Source organism: Ambystoma mexicanum, chromosome 6q (assembly GCF_040938575.1).
Source record: "Ambystoma mexicanum isolate Mex_15411 chromosome 6q, UKY_AmexF1_1, whole genome shotgun sequence".
In the NCBI taxonomy this organism is placed as follows: domain Eukaryota; kingdom Metazoa; phylum Chordata; class Amphibia; order Caudata; family Ambystomatidae; genus Ambystoma; species Ambystoma mexicanum.
The window spans coordinates 90698518-90723220 of record NC_090937.1 but is presented as its reverse complement, the minus strand read 5'-3'; the positions used below and the strand labels follow the sequence as shown (position 1 = coordinate 90723220).

Below are 24703 nucleotides of genomic sequence, written 5' to 3'. Positions count from 1 at the left end.
TGGAAGGTCAACCAGACTCGTCCATAGAACCCTTTTACGATGTATCAGACGGAGGCCATGAGGTCTCCCGTTTATACGAATGGTTGATGTCTAGAGTGGGGAGAGAACTCACTCAGCTGAGGTAAGACTGGGAAGAGGAGATTGGAGAACCAATAAGTGATGGGTTGTGGGGGAGGGTACAGAGATACCACAAAAAAGTGTCCAGGAACGCTAGATTACAACAACCGCAGTTATATGTAACCCATAGGGCTTATATGACCCCCCAGAACATTGCTAAATTTAAGAACGAAGGAGTGCAAACGTGCCCGAAATGTAGCGGAGAGAATGCGGGAATGGTCCATATGTTCTGGGCATGCCCAGAAATAAGAAGATTTTGGGAGGAGGTGGCCCACCGCTTGGCAGAAAAGAAATTGGTTTAGACGTGGAACAGAGTGGGCGTGCATGGTGGGAGGGTTTCCTAGGCCACGTAAAGCAAAACACATTAGCAAATTTAAAGATCTGGCGTATGTTCTCACTAAACGCAGAATTGCAATGGGTTGGAAGGCGAAGAATAGACCTAGTATAGGGGCATGGTGGTATGATCTTAGGAAATGGGCGGATGCGGAGACTGTGGTGTGGAGTGAAGTGGTATTGAGAGGGGGAGAGGAAGAGGCAGAGTCATTGACAGCCTGGAGGCAATTAACAGCCACGCTATCAGACCATGCAAGCCCAGAAGACGATAGCTCTGCTGAAGGGACAGTAGGGGATGCGCCCTAGGGAGGAACAGCGCAAAATGGTGATGTAGAATAGGCTCGGGACGGGGAGGGGGTGCAGCGGACAAACATTGATATTGTATGGAAGTATTGAAATGCATAATTGTAGTTCGTTGCCAGTTGTTTTGTTTTGTTGAAAATTAATAAAAACCTTATTTTTTTTTAAACAGTGGCTTTTTACCCAGTTGTTCATAGGAAGTTTTCTGTAAAATGCACCATTTTAACCCATTATAACCCATTGGTTGGTTCGGGCTCCCTCGCTACACTTGGTCGCTCAACATAGTCATGGAAAATGTTTATTCCCTCCAATTAAAAAAAAAGCATCCCCACAATGTTTAAAAGACTTTTTTTCTACTGAAGAGAAGCAGTGCTTCCCTTCAAAAGAGCAATGATTTTTTTTTTGATGGGGCAATCAATGGGGATGAAAAACTGGGCATCTGTAAAAGGCCTATATTCGCACCACCTTTAGCATGTAATGCACAAACAGGTCAGAATGGACCCTTTATGCACTTAAAAAGTAATATTAAGCAATATTATAATGTAGCAGCACAAACTACTACTGGATGCAATCCCTTTCCATCTTTAAAAAGAGGATGCAAATGGTTGAAAACAAAATAGAAATATGATGCATGACGATGACCAAAGGTATTGTATGCCATATTTCTGATAAAATACCTCATGTCGAAACATTATTTAGCCAATCCAGCATTTCCATTCAAAGATCTGTAATAAGGATCTTTGTTGCACTACAAATTCATGTATATATGTTCTGTCAATATAAAACTGGCACAGAATGTCTATTCTGCTGTAAGCCTGACACCTGCACGACTAAGAAAAACTTAATATAGTTTCTGTCGTACTTTGCAAATTATTTTTGAGGCCAAGTTTTGCATTTTTCATACATCATGGTTATACTAACTTTTCGGTGGTGTCTGTAGGTGACAGATCGAGCTGCTGATGGCAGCAATTGATTGTTTAGAACACCACAATTGCAAAAGACCAAAGGGCATGCACATTGTGTATCTGCAATATCATTACATTTAGAAACGTTACCTGTTGTTTTATAGCCGCATCAGCAGTAATTACGTTTAACTTGGCAAGCAAGTTGAGAGTAAAAGGATAGCGACAAAACACAACGCAAAATTCAGCCTCCTGTTGGAGAGAAATTAAAAACAAATTGTTAATGGATATTTTTTAAAATAAAATGGTACGGCTGTGATAAATGATTCTCTGCACTAACAAACATTATTAAATATCTAGATATCAGCTCTGAGGGAAACAAGAGGTGATAGGTTTCATCACTTAGCTCCCTGGCATTTAAAACAACCTGCGTGGTTGCTTGAAACAATACTAACAGTACAAAACACCCTTGTGCGTGCACTTTACATACATTTGTATTTACTGAGCACATTATTACATAATAAAGACACATTGGCATTAAATATTTATATAATTGTATGGTAGAGCCAACACATGTTCTGTGCCTCTTGGCACATTTTCAAGGTCATGTGAGGAGGTTGAGCAATGACACACATAACGCCATGTAAATGTGGTTCAGAAGGAAATCCTTCGAGCCAAGTACCAGCAAGTACCCACTTTGCCCCTGCATGCTGCTCTGTTTGCTGTGTCCCGCTGCAAATTCCTACGTGACCTCATCTGTTTGAAGTCCACAAGCTGTTTTCTCCACCTCAGGGGGTGAAACCACCAAAGACTCTTTATTATATATGCACGAGACTCTTTAAAGTGTATTTAAATCATCTATATACACTTTTACTCCTTTCCAGATTAAGCCACGGCCCCTAGGCGTAACGCCTATTTCACCGGGAGCCCGCGTGCACCAGCACGCACGCACTGAGCCAAGTGCCAGCAAGTACATGCTTTGCCGCTTCGGCGCAGCGGTTAGCGGTTTAGCGGGTACTCTTGAAACCTTACTCGGTTCGTATTGTTTAATTTGTTTTCTACTGCAGATTTGTAAATTGATGCCTAACGGTATATATACTTTAAAAACAAATATGCCTGAGCAATAAGTACGCGTACGGCTATTAACAAGCGTAAGTTGGAAACTAGTACACCTCGGCGGAAAGTTCCAACGCTACAGCGTGTCTTTTCAAATCTTAACAAAACTAATAGCGCGCTGTTGCAACGTTTGAAAAAACATACTAACGCCGACATTAGGCTTTTTTGTAAAGAAAACATTGAAAAAGCCAATCCAAATGAACGACCCCTGATTGTTTGCCGAGATACAACTGCAGAAATCCTTTTAAATGCCCCGACATCAGAAGTATTGCTGATTCCATCTTATCAGCCGGATACGAAGGCACTTCTTGCCTGCCGGTTGCGATCAGTGTCTCTGACATCCCCACTAGTAATGCCTCTGTATGTGATGATAATGAGACAATTGAATCATCTTCTGATAATAGAAAACACCAGTCTCGACCTGCTGTAATTGAATTAGAATCCATTCGATCTATATTTTCTTTATGTAATCAGTCAAACAATTTATCTGATTCACCAATCCCGTTTGTTCATGGGCGACAAGAAAACTCAATGTTGGCTGCATCTTATGCAGCACTTACCCCCAGAAAAATAAATTATCGTGTTCCCTCGGATTCTGTACCTATTGTGCCAGCGAATATACCGACTTTGATTGCAGTGATCTTAATTGCCATGAATATGGCAATTGGCTCATTGGCGAAATTATTTGAATCTCTTCACTGTAAGTTTTGTAAGCAAGAGGTGCAAATAAACAAAATACTTCAATGTCAGTTAGTCTATAACTTAACTCTGAAAAAATCTTGTATTGAACCTATGAATCAAGATAAAGAAAGTACATCCTTAACTACAAAGAATTGGAAGAAGCTGAAAATTATGAGGAAAATAAAAGTGTTAAATGTCGTCGTCAGGTGAATAACAATGTCCCTAAGGTATCTAACGTGGTCGATAAGAATATCGCTTTGAGACATCAAGAAATTAGAAAAGAAGTTGATTTGTACATGGCTTCTCAAAGTAATCTACCACGTCCCATTAAGATTTCGACCTTACTGAACAAACTAAGACAAAGAATTATCTAAACGAGAGTAATAAACCTATTGTTTCCCTTTACAGTGATAATAAGCAACAAGCTCAAAGGAATTTGGATGAGAGAGATGTAAAAACTAGTACAGAGGAAAAAAGGGCGAGCCAAACAGACAAGACAACACACCTCTTGGCTACCCGGTCTGCCTTGAAAGCCGACAAACAAGAAGCGATTAGATTATTCATAGAAAATTACATAGTATCTAACAAAATTGGAATCCCATCTACATGTCATCATCAATGTCGACATAATGTTGAGGATGCAATGAGATCAGAAGTAACCCAAAACAAAGCTCATCCGATTCCATTGAATTCAAACTCACCTTTTCTGATGCCATCTTTACATGAAAAGGTAAAAGACACTTTTGTTAATAAAAATGGAGCGCAATGATCTTCTCATCAGATCTGTAATAGAGCTGATCGCTATGAAACTGTCATACGTTGTAGAGCTGCTCCTTTTCCTAGTTATGATTTAAACAGAGCAAGTATACTTGCAATATTTGCCGAAATACCTGCCCTTGAGGTTATCATTTCCGTTGACATAAATGAAATAGAATTTGTCGAAGAAAGAAACACAGCAATATCAAGAATATGGCTGTGCTCAAGAGTAGTATTAAATCTGGTTTGGCTGGCCAAAAGGGAGCTATTTGCTCTGGGATTCGATTTTTTTTAAAATTTGTCATCTTTGAGAAATATGACAAATAATTACTCCTCATCAAAGGGGGTTTGTGGTTCCCTGTATGAGAAGAATAAAGTTTCTAACCCCAATAAAACGCTGGTTAAATCCACACCTGAAGCTTGTTGTTCATGTTGCAAGATTAATCCATAACTGGAGACAGTCAAACCTTTTCAGCACTTATTAATAGCAAGTTGGAATACTAGAGGTTTTAGCCACTCCTTCCAATATCCAGCAGATTAAATTATTCTTGCCGGAGATTTAAACTCACAATGGATTTGCACAAAAGATCCATCCACAGGAGGTATCCGATCCAAAAGCATTAATGGTATAGCGTGGGTACATTTCATGAGGGACTGGGACCTATATCTGTTTAATGGTAACATTTGGGGTGACATCCCGAACGTTCCCACTTGGCACAGGGGAAAATCTTTTTCGACGATCGATTATTTCTTTGCTTCTAGGAAACTCTTTGAGAGCTGTCAAAGATTTCAAATAGGAGATGGAAATATCGTTGATCATGCAATGCTAAAGGCGACCCCGTGCTTTAATTGTGACTTAGTTCTCTCTTTCTACGACCATAAGCTGTCCTCCAATCTGGCAGGGAATCACATTAGGAAATTTGATAGAGGGGGGGAAAGTACTCAATCATGAACTGAATGTTATGGTTGATCAACTTTCTGATTAACAATTGTCGGGATACTGTGACCCGGAGTGCTTCTTTTCCTTTCTCTCAAATTTGACTCCATCAGATGCCCAGTTCCAGAAACGACATATGGTTCATGAACACACCTTTAATGTTCAAATTGTGCAACAGAAGAAAAGCTTGAGGCAACAAAGGACGGTGCTAAGAAGAACTCACTGTGACGTAGAGACCTATAGAGAAGGCATTAGAATTCTGAATAATAACTATAGAAATTGGATCCGATCACACAAGCATTTTGTACTCCAACAGGACAGAGAAAGAATGCTCGGCTCACTATGCCTGAGGAATTCCAGACATTTCTGGACAGTGCTTGAATCCAACTATGATTCCCCTGGCCAGAAACAGAATTCTATTATACAAGAACAGGTGTGGGTCGACCACTTCTCGGAGGTCTATGTATCTTCAGATACATCAACCCCTGAGATACAAATTATATCTCAGTGGTCGCTTGCCTTCACCATTACAGACCTTGAACTGTTAATAAGGAAATCGTCCTCCTCCAGAGCGGTGGGACCAAATGGTCTTAGTAATTCGATCCTAAAATTAACCCAGCCACTTGGGCGCGGGTTTTAAAACAGCTATTTGACAACATAATCTCGTCAAAGAAATTGCCAGAAACGTGGAATCAGTCCATTGTTATAACAATTTCTAAGAAGGGGGATCGATTATTGGCTTCAAATTATCGTCCAATCTCCCTCTTAGATGCGGAAAGCAAAATCTTTGTCGGCGTAATATTGGGGGAGCTGGAGACCTGGGCCAAATCCAAGGGAATCATACCTAGGCAGAAAACAGGGTTCAGGAAGGGACTGTCAACATCACTTAACGGACTAGTTTTGAGCTGCTTAAGTGCGAACACTCTTCGGGCGCGGGTTTTAAAACAGCTATTTGACAACATAATCTCCTCAAAGAAATTGCCAGAGACGTGGAAACAGTCCATTGTTATACCAATTTATAAGAAGGGGGATCGATTACTGGCCTCAAATTATCGTCCAATCTCCCTCTTAGATGCCGAAAGAAAAATCTTTGTCGGCCTAATATTGGTGGAGCTGGAGACCTGGGCCAAATCCAAGGGAATCATACCTAGGCAGCAAACAGGGTTCATGAAGGGACTGTCAACGTCACTTAACGGCCTAATTTTGAGCTGCTTAAGTGCGAACACTCTTCGAAGGGGTGGTCCACCCCTCTTTGGGGCATGGATCGACCTTTTCCAGGCGTTCGACACAATTAACAGGAATCTGTTGTGGAAGAAATTGGACGCCTGGGGGGTCCCTCCAAATCTACTATCAATTTTGAGAGAGGTACATCATGATACAACATTGCGTGTGAGATTATCTAGATCTGGACTATTGTCAAGCCCTATTAAGATTGAGAGAGGAGTATGTCAGGGATGCCTGATAGCTCCTCTTCTTTTCATTCTTTTTATGGCTGACTTATCTAGGTGGCTGCATGAAATAAGCCTAATAGCACCGTGTATTGAAAATACAAAAATCAATTGGTTACCCTATGCGGATGACGTTGTAGTTCTGGATCATCCTCAGGTTGGGCTCCAACGTCTCCTGTCCGCATTGGAGATCTATGCTCGCAACAATAACCTAACCCTTAATCCAACAAAGTCTAGGGTACTAATATATAAACATCGGAAAAAGGTAGTTAAGTCCTACACCTGGAATTTGGACCATCTACCCATAGAAATTTTATCTGAACTGACCTATTTGGGAGCCTCAATTGAATCCTTTCCAACTAAAAGCCATCTCCTCCTATCTATTGACTTAAAAGTCATGAAGCTGGGAGCACAAATGAAAATAATTAAATCTAAACTTTGCAAATTTTCCATACTGCCGCTTGTAAGGTTCTATATAGGAAAGGTGGTTCCTATAATACTGTTTGGTTTGGATTCTAATCCAATATCTATGGATGTATAGTATGGGATGTAATAGAGGCCAAACTGTGGAAGCGAACATTAGGTCTCCCTAATTGTGTCCCAATAGTCTGCCTCAGATATGAACTAGGTCTCTCATGTTTGTTTGTTTGTTTGTTTATTATTTATACAGCGTGCCACACCCTGCGGTATATGGGTGCTTTACAAGACATCTTAGGATACATGAATACATAGAAGTGGAAATTGATACATAGTAGAGCGTCAAGGTAGTAGGGGCGTGGAAGCATAACAGTTAAGTAGAATAGTGACAATACACAATTGATACATAGTAGAACGTCAGAAGGTAGTAGGAACGTGGAAGCATAACAGTTAAGTACAATAGTGACAAAACACAACTCAGGGTACAAGGATACATTTGTCAGTGAGAAGGCGGGGTGCATCAGAGAAGTTGTCAGCAGGCGTTGTCATAGGTGCTGGTGGAGGGGGCATGTAGTCTAGTTTACCGACTCAGACAATGGAGGCGGTCGTGTCATTGGTGAGGAGCCATTTTTTGGTATTGAACCTGAAACTGTGGAGGTTCGGGTCAGTACGTAAATTGAGTGGGAGGGCATTCCATGGCAAGGCTGCTTGTCCCGGGAAACTGGTACCTCCGGCTCTTTTTAAATTGAAGCGTGGCGAGATGATGCAGAAGGAGTTGGCTGATCTAGTAGGCCTGGATGATGTTTTTAGGGTGATTTTATCTATCAAGTATTTAGGGGCAGCATTATAGAGACATTTGTGGGAGATGGAGACAAGTTTGAAGTAGATTCTATCCTGAATAGAGAGCCATTTGTGGCTCCTTCTTATTTCAGAGATGTGGTCCTATCTTGGAATGCCCAAGGCGGCTCTTAATGCATTATTTTGCAAGGTTTGAAGTTTGTTTAGCACTTGTTTGTTTGCTCCTGCATAGACAGCATTGCAATAATCAAGTTTAGACAAGATTAATGCTTGTGCTAGGATCATGCAGCTATTAGTAGAAAGATAGTTTTTACATGCATGAATAAGTTTGTAGGTATAGGCGGTAGCTGTCGCAGTGGCGTTAGCTTGTCTCCTGAGGTTCAATGCGGAATCGAGATAGAAGCCTAAGGTTTTTGTTTCCTTTGCCGTTATAATCAGGTTGCCGTCTATGTTGAACAAGGTGTATTTAGGGTTAAGTTTTTTTAGATAGATTGTGGCGCCTAGTAAGAGAATATCAGTCTTCTCGTCATTCAGGCACAAGCTATGGGTAGCGATCCAGGCCTGGATGACGAGGTACATTTTGTTTAGTAAGTCGTTGTCACAGTCGTAGTTGCCAGATGGTGGGATCAGTATCTGGGTGTCATCTGCGTAGTTGGTGTAGATGACACCCATACGGTCCGGGATGTCGAATAAAGGTTTGGTAAACACATGATATAATGTGGGGGAAACACAGGAGCCTTGTGGCACTCCGCAAGTGATAGGGATGGGGTTGGCGAGCATCTGATGGAGAGAATACTCTCATCATTCTATTATTTAAGAAGGACTTAATCCAAGTTGCAGCCTCAGGAGAGAAGTTTGCTGCTGATGAAAGATGCTCACAAAGTATATTGTGGTCAACCAGATCGAAGGCAGTGGAGAGGTCTAATAGCAGAAGTAGTGCGCATTGTCTGTTGTCTTTTATTAGGTCTATTTGAGTTTTCAGATCTAGTAAAGCTGTTTCAGTTCCATGAAGGGGTCTGAATCCAGATAGTCTAACCCCTAAGTGATTGTTAACCTCTAGGCAAGACTGGATTTGGAGGTAGGATGCCTTGTCGATGATTTTAAGTAGGAAGGGGGACTGTGGTTATCGGTCTATAATTAGTTGGGATGCTAGGGTCGAGAGAAGCTTTTTTTAAGCAAGGGGAGTACCCATGCATATTTCAGGTTAGTGGGAACCTGGCAAGATTTAAAAGAGGCATGTATTAACCTGGTAATGAAAGGAGCGAGATCTCTCACTGCATGTTTTATGATTTGGACAGGGCAGATGTCACCTTGACAGCGTGAAGGTTTCAGAGAGTTTATGGTTTTTGCGACCTCTGTTGTTGTGACTTGGGCGAATTTTAATTCTGGTAGAGTATTGGTGGGGATGGTGGTGTCCTGATTCTGAACTGTGTCAATACCGTTGATATTAAGGGGGTAATTCATAGAATTCGGCGCACAAGTGGCGCACGCGGCTGGCGCACAGAGTGCGCATGCGGCAGTCTGCGCCAGCCGCGTGCGCCAAAACCCATTTAGGCGCACAGCGTATTCATGGATTAATACATCCATAAGCAGCTGTGGCGCAGAGTGGTGCCTCAACCCTGCAGCAGCGCAAGTTACGCCCCCAACCCCGCCCTGTGCGGCAAAAACATTGCACAAATCCAGTACATGGCGCAAAGGCCAGTGGACCAGCATACAGCCCCCCAACCACGAAAACGCGTGTAAAACTCCCTGCGAACGCCCCAGAATACACGTACCCCGCTCGCGCCAGGCCCATCGCGTGTAAAACTCCCTGCGGGGTATGGACTGGGGTGATGGGCTGCCTGCGGGGCATGCACAGGGTGGATGGGCTGCCTGTGGGGTATGGACTGGGATGATGGGCTGCCTGCGGGGCATGCCCAGGGTGAATGGGCTGCCTGCGGGGTATGGACTGGGGTGATGGGCTGCCTGCGGGGCATGCCCAGGGTGGATGGGCTGCCTGCGGAGCATGCCCAGGGTGGATGGGCTGCCTGCGGGGTATGGGGAGGGTGGATGGGCTGCCTGCGCGTATTCTGGGTGTGTGCAGGGAGTTTTACACGCTATTGGCCTGGTGCGAGCGGGGTACGTGTATTCCGGGGGAGCGTGTGAAGTTTTACATGCGATAGGCCTGGCGCGAGCGGGGTACGTGTATTCCGGGGGTGCGTGTGAAGTTTCACACGCGATAGGCCTGGCGCGAGCGGGGTACGTGTATTTTGGGGGTGCGCGGGAAGTTTCACACGCGATAGGCCTTGTGCGATCGGGGTACGTGTATTCTGGTGGTGCGCGGGAAGTTTCACACGTGATAGGCCTTGGGCTAGCATGGTACGTGTATTTCGAGGGTGCGCAGGAAGTTTCACACGCGATACGCCAGGCGCGCGCGGGGTACGTGTATTTCGGGGGTGCGCGGGAAGTTTCACACGTGATAGGCCTTGGGCTAGCGGGGTACGTGTATTTCGGGGGTGCGCGGGAAGTTTCACATGCGATAGGCCAGGCGCGAGCGGGGTACGTATATTTCGAGGGGTGCGCGGGAAGTTTCAGACGCGATAGGCCTTGTGCTAGCGGGGTCGTGTATTTCGGGGGTGCGCGGGAAGTTTCACACGTGATAGCCCTTGGGCTAGCGGGGTACGTGTATTTTGGGGGTGCGCAGGAAGTTTCACATGCGATAGGCCAGGCGCGAGCGGGGTACGTGTATTTCGGGGGTGCGCAGGAAGTTTCACACGCGATAGGCCAGGCACGAGCGGGGTACGTGTATTTCGGGGCTGCGCGGGAAGTTTCACACACGATAGGCCTTGGGCTAGGGGGGTACGTGTATTTCGGTGGTGCGCTGGGAGTTTTACACGCGATTTGGCATTGTGGGCCCTCCTGGGTGTGCCCTTTCCCACCCCCCCATGCCCTGTAGGCAGCCCACATGGCACCATGCACTTGTGAGCCCTGACTCATGTCCTCCACCCACCCAATTGACGGGCACCTGCCAGCAGGCCCCGACTCATGTCCCCCACCCACCCAATTGACGGGCACCTGCCAGCAGGCCCCGACTCATGTCCCCCACCAACCCACCCACCATTGACGGGCACCTGCCAGCAGGCCCCAACTCATGTCCCCCACCCACCCACCATTGACTGGCACCTGCCAGCAGGCCCCGACTCATGTCCTATTCCGGCCCACCCACCATTGACGGGCACCTGCCAGCAGTCCCCGATACATGGGCCACCAAACACCATGTTCTAACAAAAGAGACCCATCGGTCTAATGCCTACAAAAATCCCACTGCCCCCCAGTACAAGCACGCAAGCATCCACTGCCACCACTACCAAATTACACATGCCATGAGAGCCTCAAAAGAACCACCATGGCCATGCATAAATGTACAACAGAGCCACACAGTGGCAACACATGACTGAGGCAATGCTCATTGAGACATGCACAAACCCAACGAGAGTACACAACACCAATAATGAAGAAATATGTTTAGTATTAAAATATGTAATGAAAAAACATAAGGAAATATCAAACTTGTAAATAAAGAAATGATTGAATCCAAAAAAAAAAAAAAAAACAATGTAAACCAAAAATGCACAAGATGAAAAAAGGGAAGTGGTCAATTTCAAATGTCCAAATAAAGTACATGAAAAATTTAAAAAAACTATTGATCCATGGGATGACTAAATAACTAAAGTATGTACAAGTCTGTCAAAGTCCGAAGGGTCTATGATGCCCAAACACAATGAAACCTACAAAAAATCCTATAAAAATAACTATGTACATAAAGTGGACCAAAGTCCATTTACTCCAAAACAAAGAAAAAACAAAGGAAACCTAACACTAAAGAACCATGTACAAAGGCGGCGGGCAAGTCAAACGGCTCACTTGTTGATGTCCTGGGCCAGGGCATCATCAAACTCCTCTTCAACATCCTGGAGGCGGGCCTCTTCTCTGGCCCGAGGTCTCGCAGGGATAAAGCCATGTTCACCTCCAACTCCCTGCGAATTGCCTTGAGGCACTCAGCCCGCCTCAACGCCCTGCGCATGGAGTTCTCCGCCCTGACCATAGTGAGCCGTGCCTCTTCCACCCGCCGCCGCTCCGCATCTATTTGCCGGCCCAACCGCTGCCACACGGAAGACACTCCCAATCCAGGGTCCTCCTGCCCTCGGGCCGATGCCTGCCCCTGTGATGTTGATGGGCCCGACCATCATCGCTCCCACCTTGAGCCTGCTGCTGCCGTGCATGTGCCCTGCCTGTCGATGCCTGCACGTCCTCCTCCTGCTGGGGTCCAGTTGTTGGGGTGGCCACCCCTGCTGGACCTCCGACTCCCGACTGTGACAGGGATGTGTACTCCACCAGCCTGGCTGCTGGGTCAGGGGCAGCTCCACAGGGTGCCCCAGTGATTTCTGGGCAGGTAGATGGCACAGAGGACAACTGGCGCATAGGGGGTTCAGTTGAGGAGGGGGTCGGTAGAAGATCCAGCATACGGAGGAACCCAGTGCCGGTGACCTGTCCTAGTAGGTTGACGCGGTCAATGAGGCATTCGAAATGACTTGCATTCTCCTCACGAGAAGTCCGCAAGTCATCCCGAATGCCACATTGACGCAACGCCACCCCAGCTAGGACAGGCTCAACCCGGTCACGGATTGCCACGTCCGCAGGGAGAGGAAGGCCAGTTGTTGTTTGCAGATCCCCTCCCTGAGAACGGGTCTGGACGAAGGCATCCCTGCTGGTGCGGGATGATGCAGTCACAGGATCGGGGACAGGATTACACACAGGCACCTCCGTGGCGGCCCGTGCTGCCTCCTGTCCCTGCCCCTGGACTGCACCACTAGCACAAGTGGAATCCCCCCCCTTCCAGGCCCCATGCGTGGGCCTTCCACGGCCTCCTCCTCAACCAAATCCTCCACCAACCTGGATGACTCCGTGCCATCTACCTCCATAGCCCCCTGTGGGGGCTCAGCTGCCCCTTCTGCTGCCGAGGAGTCCACCTCCGACCTCCCCCTCTTGGACCTCCCCTCGGCAGCTGCGGACGCGGACGCGGCACAAGACTCCTTACTCCCCAAAGAGATGACAACCCGGGAGGGGAGCTGGGCCTTGCGTTTCCGGCTGGCGGTGGGATCCCTGCTGCTGTGCTCCACAGCACCGTCTCCGCCCTCTTCATCAGTTGACGCTGCAGACAGGGAGAGACAAAACACAGGCATCAGGGCACTGTACAATGATCCGATACACACATGACATTTTCACATGAGTGGCAGTGTCAAACTTCACAGATGGCATCACACTCCCCAACACACATATCATTTGAACCCACACACATGCGCAAGTTAACAGGACTGTTGCAGCAGGCAGCAGCATCCATACACATACAACAGCATGAGCATCCGAAGGTTAGCCTGACATCACATGCAACACAGGGAGTGCCAAACACATGCACACACGCCACCAGACATACATGCATCTGTAAATCTCCAACACCTGTCACAGTGAAATCATCAGCAACTATGTCACATCTGCCAATCAGCCTCCCACATGTCGGTGTCAAATGCATCCATGGTGTATCACAGTGGCACACATGTCAAATACACACAAATGCACATGTACACCGTGGACGTACATGAAGGTGGAACCAGCATCCATGTGTCACACCCCAACCATGCCATAGTACATACACAGAAATGTAAACATGTGTGCACCCCCACATGCATTTGGGCATCATGCATTTGAACACATACACCATTGATGTGACTCACACATGACTGGATTCACATGCGGCAGACTCATGTCCCTGCACATACACATCCATACATGGGGCTTTCCAGACATATGTTCCAGCTGCACACTCCTGGCACACCTCAACATGCACTGCGTCCAATCAGTACGCATGGACACTTACCGCTCGACTCCGGATGGGTTGGCATCCGAAGGACCAGGAGGTGAAGTGCTGGGTGTATGCATTCCAGGTCCCTCATCTGGATGTTGGTAAGGCGGACCCGGCACCCCTCTGCATCCGCTGCCTTCAAGAGGCACCGGGCCTTGCTGAAGGTCCTGGACCTGAAGTCCTCCCAGTGCTTCCGGACATGTGCCATGTCGCGGGCTGCCACCCCCTCCACGTTGATGGCAGCCACGATGTCCGTCCAGATCCTCTTCCATTCCATCCTTCATTGTCGGCGCTTGAACTTCCAAAGAGGGCATCATAATTCACCAGGACTTGCTCCACCAGGATACCAACTTCTGCGGCACGTAAGCTGGTAGCCCTCTGCCTCTCTGGCTGGGGGTTACCAGTGGTCTCCGATGGTGTTTCCCCCGACATGGCAACCCCCGAGGCAGGTGTGGGTGGGCAACTGGGTCCTGGTGCTGGGCTGTGGAGCGATGGAACTTCAGTCGGGAGTCTTCTGTTCCAGCAGGGGTGGACACAGCAACTGGACCCCTGCAGATAGCTGACATGCAGGCACCAAATTGCAGGGCACGTGGCCAGCAGGCAGGCAGGCAGCAGCAGATGGCAGGTGGGAGCGGGCTCGGGGCTCTAGGGGGCAGGAAAATGGCCTGTAATTCGAAGAAAGGCCTTTAGCGTGTAAGCGCGTCTGTGACGGTACGAGCGCAGCGTTTCCCTCATGACGGGTGCATAGTGAATCAGCATGTGAAAAAACAAGACGTCCACGTGTTAATGCGTGTAATTCGAGGAAAGGGCCTAAGTGCGTAGATGAAGTGACGTGCACGGGTGCTTCCCTCAGCACAGGTTAAAGGTGAGCGGGGCCAGCAGTTCACTGTACGTGCCTTTCGTGGAGACCGACGTGTGTGTTGCTACTTCGTGTTGTTTCGCGAGCCATCACAACTTCACAGCGGATCAAGGACGTATCTCTTCTTTTGGCGGGGGTATTGGCTACACGTGTTTTTCATTATCACGCTAGTCTGACGGTGAGTCGCACACGCTATTTTTCCCACTGCGGGTGCCCCTGTGTATCGCGTACCCATTTTCGAGGTCATAGTAGCCTGTGTGTCCCACGCGTACGTGTTTTTCATGTCCCTGGGTGCCACCGCGTACTGCAGGAGGTTAATTTCATACACGTGGGCTACCGGAGGTTGCGTGCACGGTTTTACTGCAGTTTTGAGGTGCCTGAGCGTTGCATGACCCGTCACTTTATCACCGGGGTCATATACAGCCTTGCAGGTGCACAGGGGTGCTGTTAACATCTTGTATCCCACCCCCTTAACCCCAATTGCCCAGGATAATTGTCGTGTACACCTTCCATTGGCACTACTCTATCTGTGCTGGCACTACTCCATCTGTGCCATGGCTGGGAGGCCACGAAAGGTGAGGGGCGCCTCAGCTGAGCGTACTCCGCGTGGCAGGCGTGGTCAGGGACGTGGCTGGGATGACCAGGGAGTAGGGGGACTCCAGGGTTTCCAGGGTGGCCGCAGAGGGGGAAGAGGCAGGGGTGCGCCAGTTTGGCACAATGTTGTGCCACATGTTGGTGCAGTCATGCCACCACCCTCTGTGATTACGGGAGATGCAGCTTTTGCATCTGCACTGGCACCCATGTGACCCGGCAATCCCTTTCATCGACTGCCACGGGCCCTAGGGTAGTGGTAGCTGCAGATGCAGCTGTGGACACCACCACCCAGGCTCAGGGTGGGCCAGCGCATGCTGCGTTGGCACCGGAAGAGTCCCTGGATGATTTCCAGGAGTTCAGGAGGCACAGGGTAAGTGCACGCAGGGCTGCCCCGACCGAGGCACATGTCCCTGGGGCAGTATTGTCATCTGCTGCCCCGAGCAGCGGGGTGTCGGCAACTGTATGGGCAGATGCAGCCGACACCACCCCGCCTGTGAGTCTACCATCCAGGACAGTCCCGGTCAGTGACCTTAGCACAGCAGATGTTGCTGTGCAGGGTCAAGTCAGGGGCACCCAGCAGCCACCGACGCAAGTCAGGGCTTCCATCAATTTTCCACCTGACACTCCCTTGGTTCAATCCACCAGCGCCACTGCCCATACTGATCAGGGCGGCATTTGCCAGTCAGGGTCCGGACCACAGTCCAAGAGGCGGAAGGTTGCACCTGCAGTAGAGGCTGGGACCCCAGACACAGCTCCGGCCTCCGGCATGGCGAGAAAGAAGCCGTTCTGCGTGCAGGAACTGGACTTCCTTGCGGACTACGTGTGGGACCACAACCGTGATATGCTGGTGGGGCCGAATTGTCACACTACGGCTGCCCATCGTATGTCCCACTGGAAGCAAGTTGCGGATCGTGTGAGTGCATTCGGACATGAGGTGCGCACAGCCCAAGAGTGCAAAAAGCGGTGGGAACCTCCGACGCAGGGCTAAGGCGAAGTGTGCCTCCAGTTATGCCGTGACTGGGTTGACTGGCAGTGGGTCACCAGCTCAGGAGGAAGACCTCAATTCGCACGAGGAAGTCGTTGCGGAGTTCATACCAGCAGAATTGGTCGAAGGAGTGGGAGAGATGCTGGACTTAGATGCCCCGTCCAGTGAGTGTTGTCGCGTGTTTGTACAGACCATGTGTGTTTTGCTTGTGTGATGTGTCGTGCTTGACTGCCACTACATGTCATGTGTACATGGTCCTCATGTGCGAGTCATGCAATGCTTCACTGATGCGTGCCTGCTGTGCAGCATGCTGGACATGTAGAGCAGACGGGGACTGTTATCATCACCACACTTGCACCCTACTCACATGTTAGTCACCCGGCTGCCCCTCCGGTCCATGTTCCAGCTCACTGGCCCTTCTGCATGTAGCATGGGGTGTCTTTCCTCTCAGCACTGGGACTATGTCATTGCATGACTGACGTGCATGTGTGTTCTGCCTGCATGCGGGTACTGCCCGTAGGCATGCTCCCTTGCCCCTCCAACCCCCTGCAACCCAATTTCACCATGGCACTGGTGGGTGTCATGTTGGACTACTGCAATGGCCTGTTCAAGGCTCCTGTGTACATGCACACTTCCCCCTGCCAACCTGCCAGACACATACAGTGGGGTACATCCTTTGTCCATGATGCAGGGTGTCTCACTCGGACTGTGCAGATGGCAGATGCTCTGTAGGGACATGAGTGCCCATTCATGCTCCATGTGCATTCCATGCATGGCCCTATGTGTCCTTGACCGGATGATCATTGTAGTACGTGTCCAGGATGACCCACATTTCATATGATCATCCATTCCATGCCGACTCTGGCTCAGTCCTGCATCACGCACATGTTTATGCTGTCACACTCTGTGTGGGGCACAGGCCTCCCCCTGTTTCAGCCCCCTGACTCTGTTCAACTGGTGTAGTGGCTTCTGCACACATGGGTGTACTACTGAGGGTTCATCATGTGTCCTGCTTACTGTCCCATTATCATCTGCTGTGTTGTCAGTTGATTCAGATGATGCAATTGACGCTAGTCAACACTGTCTGCCAATACACAGGTCTCTGGTCACCCTTTAGCTGCCATGCAATGCCTCCCTGCATTTTCACTTAGGGGGTGGGGGTTTGCTTGTAGCCACGCAACTCATTGCATGCACATAGCACGTGATGCCTGAACTTGCCCTTACACTGCCTTCACGTTTATTGATAGATATCATAATGTACTAGTTCATGTAGATAGTGTGTAACATACACATGTTCCGCACTGCATCAACCAACTTCTGAGCCGTGTTACACCATTCTACATGCCTACTCACTGATGCAATGTCAAAGTGACCTGGCATGTATGGTCAGATTTTCATCCCTTCTCTGTCATGAATGGCACGGGCACAGGTGCATCCTGTGACTCATGTACTCAGTAATGGAACTCCCTAGTGGTTGTTTATCAAAGTTGATTGGTCAATCTGCGGCCTATACCAACTGGCATAGGGCGCAGATTGAAAGTAGCCTGCCAATCGGGTTGTAATGACTGTGGAGCTGCCTACACGTGTGTATGTGTACACTTCCACATTCATCAAAGCAAGCAGCGTTGTAGCTGTTTGCTTTGCTGTATTGGATGCTGTTCATGTTCACAATACAGGTGTATGGGGCATTGGGGGGTTTTAAATGCTTTCAAATGTACATATGCAAGCAGCTTCAACGTTGTGTAGTGCAACATTGCGACTACTCACTTATGTGTGTGTGAAAGTGTTCATTTACACATGTGTCTTCCGCAGCTTTTTTGTTGACTCACTAATATGTAATTGATTGACGTTCATGCTGGTGAGATTTCTGCATTGCGCACGTTATGTTCAACTGGCATAATCCTGAAGGTGCACTGTAGTGCAGTATGTGTACGCCCAGGCCCACTTAGCTAATATGGTGGTGCCTGGCCGTGGAGTTTTTAGACAAGGAATGATGGAATAGGGCACATTCATAGCACAATGTGCTCAATCAGGCCCTGAGGGGTGTTGTGGAGGCTTCATGTCCTGCAGCTTGGACCGTACTGGGCGTTATGGTCCCTCATGCCTGGTTGCAGGCACTTGCTTTGCTTGGGACATTCACTATATGTACATGGCCCATGGCACCCTTTACGGGCCGAGCTGCAGATGGATGGAGCTATTTTGGTGATGATGTTTTAGTGATGCATGTGTACATGCATATTACGTGTGTCATTGTGTGTTTGGATTAACTTGCAGCAGTGGTCAATTTGCAGTTCAGACATGCTTATGGTATGTGCCATCTCTTTGTTGCCATCTGTCTTTTCTGCCTGTGACATGTGCCTGACAGAGGTGGTGTGTGATGGAGGTGATATACTACATTCTGTACATGTGTAGGCTTTGCTATTTAGACACATCCATTTCTGCTTTTGGGATGTGTTTGCATATCAATGCCACTGGATGCATGCCAGATTTTCTGTTGTGTGTGACATGTCTGCTTCATGTGTTGGCTGTCGATGTGATGTCTATGTGTGTGTGTGTAATGTGCTTCTGACATGGTTACTCATGTTTGTTTTTTCCACATTGCAGATGATGACGCAATGGAGCCAGAGGATGGTGATGTCATTCCAGACACAGGGTTGCTATTACACCAGCAACCCGGCACAAGTGGGGGTCATGGGGTGGTAGGCCACGAGAACCCACATGTGCTCCAGACCATCGTGTCTAGGGCTGGCAATGAGTCTAGCCCGGATGATCACTCTGACGACAATGTCGAGTTGGATGTGCGTCGGGTCCATTCGTCAAGGGTGAGTGATTCTGATGTGGACGCTCCTCTGTCCGCGACACCTGCACTGAGGGGCCAGACGGTGGTGGTACCTCCGCCTTTGGTGGATCGGGACGCAGGGTCACCCTCCACACCAGTTGCTGATGTGCCTGGGGCATCACGTCAACGTAGGAATGTAGTCCTGCAGCCGCGGGCGGTGCCAACCCAACAAGGACGGCGGCTCCATGGGCCCCGCAGGTGTCAAGCCCAGCAACACGGTGGCCGCGCGCCACTGGGGTATACTGAGTGGGAGCAAGCCATGGTTGCCAATTCCGAACAACAGGGGGCAGCAACTGATAATATCGCTCAGAGCATGGAGCCTGTGGCCCAATCCGTGCTCCCCCCGGCTAGGCAGGTGGATCTCCAGCAGCGGGCGGCACAGTCCACGGCCCACTCGCTCAGGCTGGGCATGGCGGCCTCAGACAGGGCACGCCAGGCTGAAATGATGTCTTTGCGTCAAGCAATTGCTGCTCACGCAGAGGCACACATGGATGCCATGAGGGTTGACTATGAATCCCTCAGATCTACTCTGGGTGTGCTCTTGATGTCCCAGAGGCAGAGGTCAGAGGAGAGGTTGGAGCAGCTTGAGAATACCATCTCGGCTGAGCTACGTGCTTGCTGGGAGGTGTATCAGTTGTCCAGCCAGGCCATGCAGGAAGAACTCTGTGTTACACGTGCTACCTTGCAAGAGGAAGGAACAAGTTACTTACCTGTAACTGTTGTTCTCCAGCATCGGTCTGGCATGGATTCACATGCTCATGAATATTCCCCGTCGTCAGGCCGGGAATCCTCGATATAGAAAAAATCAGTATCAGTTTCGTTTCTGATCTGCCTTTCTCAGTAGTAACCAATCACTGGTCTCTGGGTCATAATGCCCCCAGCCAATGACTGCCCTCTCCCTGAACCCCGCCCCTGGCAGCCATCCTCAGATTTGGTAGCACGTGAAGTGGCAGTATGACCAAGTGAAGAGCCGCAGAGGGTTAGGCGGGAGGGTTCGCATGTGGATCCATGCCAGACCCATGCTGGAGAACAACAGATACAGGTAAGTAACTTGTTCCTTCTCCAGCATGGGGTCTGGCATGGATTCACATGCTCATGAATATAAGAATACATAGCAGTATAAACATGCACAACCACGGGAGGTGGCAAAAGGCTCAATATCAAGCAATACAACAACTCAACATTAAGCAACTCTTACCTCCTCATCAGGCTCACCTTAGGCGAACAGGTTGCGCAGCACTGCCTGGCCGACTCTGGACTCCTCCCTGGAATCCCGGTCGATGCAGTAGAATCTCGTGAAGGTGTGCGTCGACCTCCACGTAGCAGCCCTGCAGATGTTGAGCAGGGGCACACCAGACAGGAACGCCGTAGTAGCAGCGATCGCTCTGGTCGAATGGGCCCTCGGACAGCCTGGCAACGGTCGGTTTGCCAACCGGTGACAGTGCATGATGCAGCCGGAGAGCCATCTGGAAATGGAAGTCTTCGAGAGAGCCTTCCCTGGATTCACAGGTCCAAAGTTCACAAACAGCTGTGAAGTCTTCCAAAAACTCTGCGTGTGGTCCACGTAGAATGTCAGCGCTCTAGCTACATCCATCGAGTGCAGAGTCCTCTCAGCCGGCGACGAAGGCGGCGGGAAGAAAACTGGCAACACCAAGGGCTCGTTGAGGTGGAAGTCCGACGGCACCTTGGGCATTAAGGAGGGGTGCGTCCTTAGCACCACCCTCGTGTCGTGAAAAGTCAAGTATGGAGGCTTGCAAGACAGGGCCTGGATCTCTCCCACTCGTCATGCAGAGGTGATGGCCACGAGGAATGCTGTCTTCCACGACAGAAACTTCAACGGCACTGAATGCATAGGCTCGAATGGGCCCCCCATGAGCCTGGTCAGCACCACGTTGAGCTCCCACGCCGGGGCAGGGGCCTTCACCAGCGGGAATGATCGGAACAGTCCTTTCATAAATTCCTTCACCAGTCGATGAGACCACAAGGACGCCCGTCCTGTAGTTCTGGTGTAACGTGAGACGGCAGCCAGATGTACCTTGATGGAAGCGTGAGACAGGCCAGCCTTGGCCAAGGACAATAGGTACGGCAATACTTGAGGGGCCGTAATCCGCAGAGGGTTAATCTTCTGTGCACGGCACCAGACAGAGAACCTCTTCCATTTGTGTCCGTAGCACTTGAGAGTTGAGGATGCCCTGGCCTTCACAAGAACCTCTCTGCAGTCGGCCGGGATGTCGTATCCTCCAAACTCTAGTGCTGCAGGAACCAGGTCTGCAAGTTCAGCGACTCTGGTTCGTGATGAAGAATGGCGCCTCCTTCTCTGGAGAGAAGATCCGTGTCCGTCGGCAGCTTGACTGGTGTGGACGCTGACAAGTCCAGAAGGTCCGGGAACCAGATCTGCCTCGGCCACGCCGGTGCGACGAGGATCATCCTGCACCGGGACCTCTTGAGCTGGTTGACGAGCCGGAGTAGCAACGGCAACGGCAGAAACGCATAAAGGAACAGGCCGTCCCAAGAGAACGAGAAAGCATCGCCCATGCTCCTCGGTTGGGGAAACCTGCTGGCGAACCTCCGGCACTTGGAGTTCGCGGTCGTCGCAAAGAGATCGATCTTGGGTTCGCCCCATCGTCGGAAGAGTCGGTCCACTTGATCCTGGCGCAGTTCCCACTCGTGGCACAAGCTCAGCTCCCTGCTGAGTGAGTCGGCGATGGCGTTTTTTATCCCTGCCAGATGAAAGGGTACCAGAAACATCCTTTGGGCGACGGCCCAATGCCAAAGATCCTGGGCTTCCTTGGATAGGGCAGGGGATCTGGTTCCGCCCTGCTTCCAAATGTAAAACATCGTGGTGGTGTTGTCGGTGAAGATCCTCACCACCTTGCCCTTGAGGGACGGAAGGAAGGACCTGAGGGCCCAGAACACTGCACGGAGCTCCAAGATGTTGATGTGGAGAGTATTCTCCTCCGGGAGCCAAAGGCCTCTCGCGTGGAGACCCCGGTGTGTGCTTCCCAACCTTCCAGGGAGGCATCTGTCGTCACCGTCACCTGGTGGGCCGGGGCTAGGAAACCTGTTTCCGCAGTCAGATGAGAGCGGACACCCCACCATCATATCGCCTGATGGAACCCTTCGTCGAGCGGGATCCTGTCCTCGAAGCTGCCCGTCGTCTGGATCCAGTGGGCGTCGAGGAATTCTTGCAAGGGCCGCATCCGAAGTCTGCAGTGGCGCACCAGATAAATGCAGGAGGACATCATTCCGAGGAGGGACTTGATAGACCTCACTCTGGCCACGTCCGTGGCCAGCAGACGTTGCACCTTTCCCAGGATGGTCCTTATCCTTTCCTCCGACGGTGAGGCCCGCCACGCCACTGTGTTGAGCTGTGCTCCCAGAAACAGGGCGGCTTGCGACGGGACCAGGTGGGATTTTGGAAAGTTGATGGAGAACCCCAGGTCCGTGAGCAGCTGGACGGTCTTCGCAGTGTGTTCCACGGCGAGCTCCCTTGTCCTTGCCCGTATGAGCCACTCGTCCAGGTAGGGGTAGACGTGGATCCCCTGCAGGTGCAGCCGCGCCGCCACTGGTGCTAGGCACTTGGTGAACACCCTGGGCGCCGATTTTAATCCAACCGGGAGGGCCTTGAACTGGTAGTGCCGCCCTTTGACCACGAACCTGAGGAACTTTCGGTGTCTCTTTAGAATAGGGATGTGGAAGTATGCATCCTCCAAGTCCAACGACGACAGGAAATCGCCCTCCTCCAGCTGTCCCAGCACGTGCTGGAGGGTGACCATCCGGAACTTCTGTGCCTTGATGTATTTGTTCAGTCGTCGCAGGTCCAGGATGGGACGCCATCCTCCTGTCTTCTTCTTTACGAGGAAGTATCTTGAGTAAACTCCGGAGCCCCGAAGCCTCTTTGGAACTAGCTCGATGGCACCTTTCCTGAGCATCGCCCTTACTTCCAACAGCAGTTGAGGGACGTGATTTTCCTTCCTGGGCACGGGAGGAATGCGGGGGCACCTCTTGTGGAACTCGAGGGCGTGCCCCAGGGCCAGGGCATCCAGCACCCAACGGTCGGTGGAGATGGACTCCCACACGCTGACGAACTTCGTCAGCCGGCCTCCCACCGGGGTGCTTCGGCGGGGGCCCGACCCAACGGTCGGTTCAATCTTGCTTGGAGGCCGCTTTACCTCCTTGACCACCTTGGCGACGACGGCGGGATCCACCTGACTTGCCGCGTCCCCTGTAGGCCTCCTGAAACAAAGATCTTGCCGCTTGACGGTACGTAGAGGAGTTGCTGCCGGCTCCCTTGGAGGCACCCTGTCTGCCTCCGGAGCTCCGAAAGGACGGCCGTCGCTGTTGGAGCACACCCAGTGCACGGGCCGTCTCCGTGTCCGTCTTGATCGCCTGAAGGGACTCATCAACCGCCTTGCCAAAAATGTTGTTCCCATCGAAGGGCATGTCCAAAACCTTGGTCTGTACGGCCTGGCGGAAATCCGTCGCCTTGAACCATCCTCGTCGTCTCAGGCAAACACTGTTGCCCAACTGACAGAAACCGGTGTCGGCGATGTCCGTAGCCACCGTAATGGCGTGGTCCGAGGCAATCTCACCTTCCTGTAAGATTTCCAGGGCCTCAGTCCTCTTGGTGTTCGGAAGGAAATCCAACAGAGGGGCGATCTTGAACCATAACTCCCTGTCGTAGCGGGCTACGATGGCCAGGGCGTTGGCCGCCTTGATGGTCGTCGTTGCAGATGAGATGACCCGTTGTCCCATCGCATCCAGCTTCCTACCCTCGCCGTCCGGCGGGGAGGTTCAAGTCGAGGCCGATGCCCACCCGGCTTTCTTCTTGGCCGCCGCCGAAACGACCGAATCCGGGGTAGGTTGCGCCCTAAGGCACAAGGGGGCAGCGCCGGGGACCAGGTACTTCTTCTCGTACCGGTCCCTCTTTGGAGGAGCCATGGCAGGGTTCTTGAGGAGGGCGAGCCCCTCATCCCAGATGTCATCAAGAAGCGTTACGGCGAGGACCGTCTTCCTTTTAGCCTCGCGCCGTTGGTAAAGGAACCCTTCCTTCTTCTTTTCTTCGGGGCAGAGCTGGAAGAGCTCGAATGCCCTGGAAATCATAGCATGGAAGGATCCAATCTCGTCGGGCGGGGACGCCTGGGCAGGGGGCGACGGGGGACACGTCCGGTCGTCGCCTCCGTCGTCATCCGTACCCGTCGTAGTCGTATCCATGTCTGTATCATCCCCGTGGGTAGTGGACCGGGGGAAGGCAGAGAAGGCCGCAGAGGCGGGAGAGGAGGCCTAGGATGCGTCCCCCTCCTCTTAAGTGGTGGGCTCTCCGATTCACATGCTCATGATTATTCCCCGTCGTCAGGCTGGGAATCCTCGGTAAAGAAAAAATCAGTATCAGTTTCGTTTCTGATCTGTCTTTCTTAGTAGTAACCAATCACTGGTCTCTGGGTCATACTGCCCCCAGCCAATGACTGCCCTCTCCCTAAGCCCCGCCCCTGGCAGCCATCCTCAGATTTGGTAGCACGTAAAGTGGCAGTATGACCAAGTGAAGAGCCGCAGAGGGGAAGGAGGGAGGGTTTGCATGTGAATCCATGCCAGACCCATGCTGGAGAACAACAGTTACAGGTAACTGTCACGTGCCGCCGCCTTCCGTGGACCCTGTGGTCCAGATTGCGGCTTGCAGGCCGCCATTGAATTGACCGTCACGTTTCTCCGACGTTGACGGCAG

General features: G+C 50.4%; 1 protein-coding gene across 1 annotated transcript in view; it reads right to left on the bottom strand.

Annotated features, from left to right (window-relative positions):
* Window positions 1–24703, bottom strand: part of LOC138515798 (probable E3 ubiquitin-protein ligase HERC6) — a 2700520-nt gene that overhangs the window by 874410 nt on the left and 1801407 nt on the right. The window contains exon 15 of the mRNA XM_069630524.1: window positions 1806–1904. Coding sequence (XP_069486625.1) covers window positions 1806–1904 — 99 coding nt within the window. The remainder of the gene's footprint in view (window positions 1–1805; window positions 1905–24703) is intronic.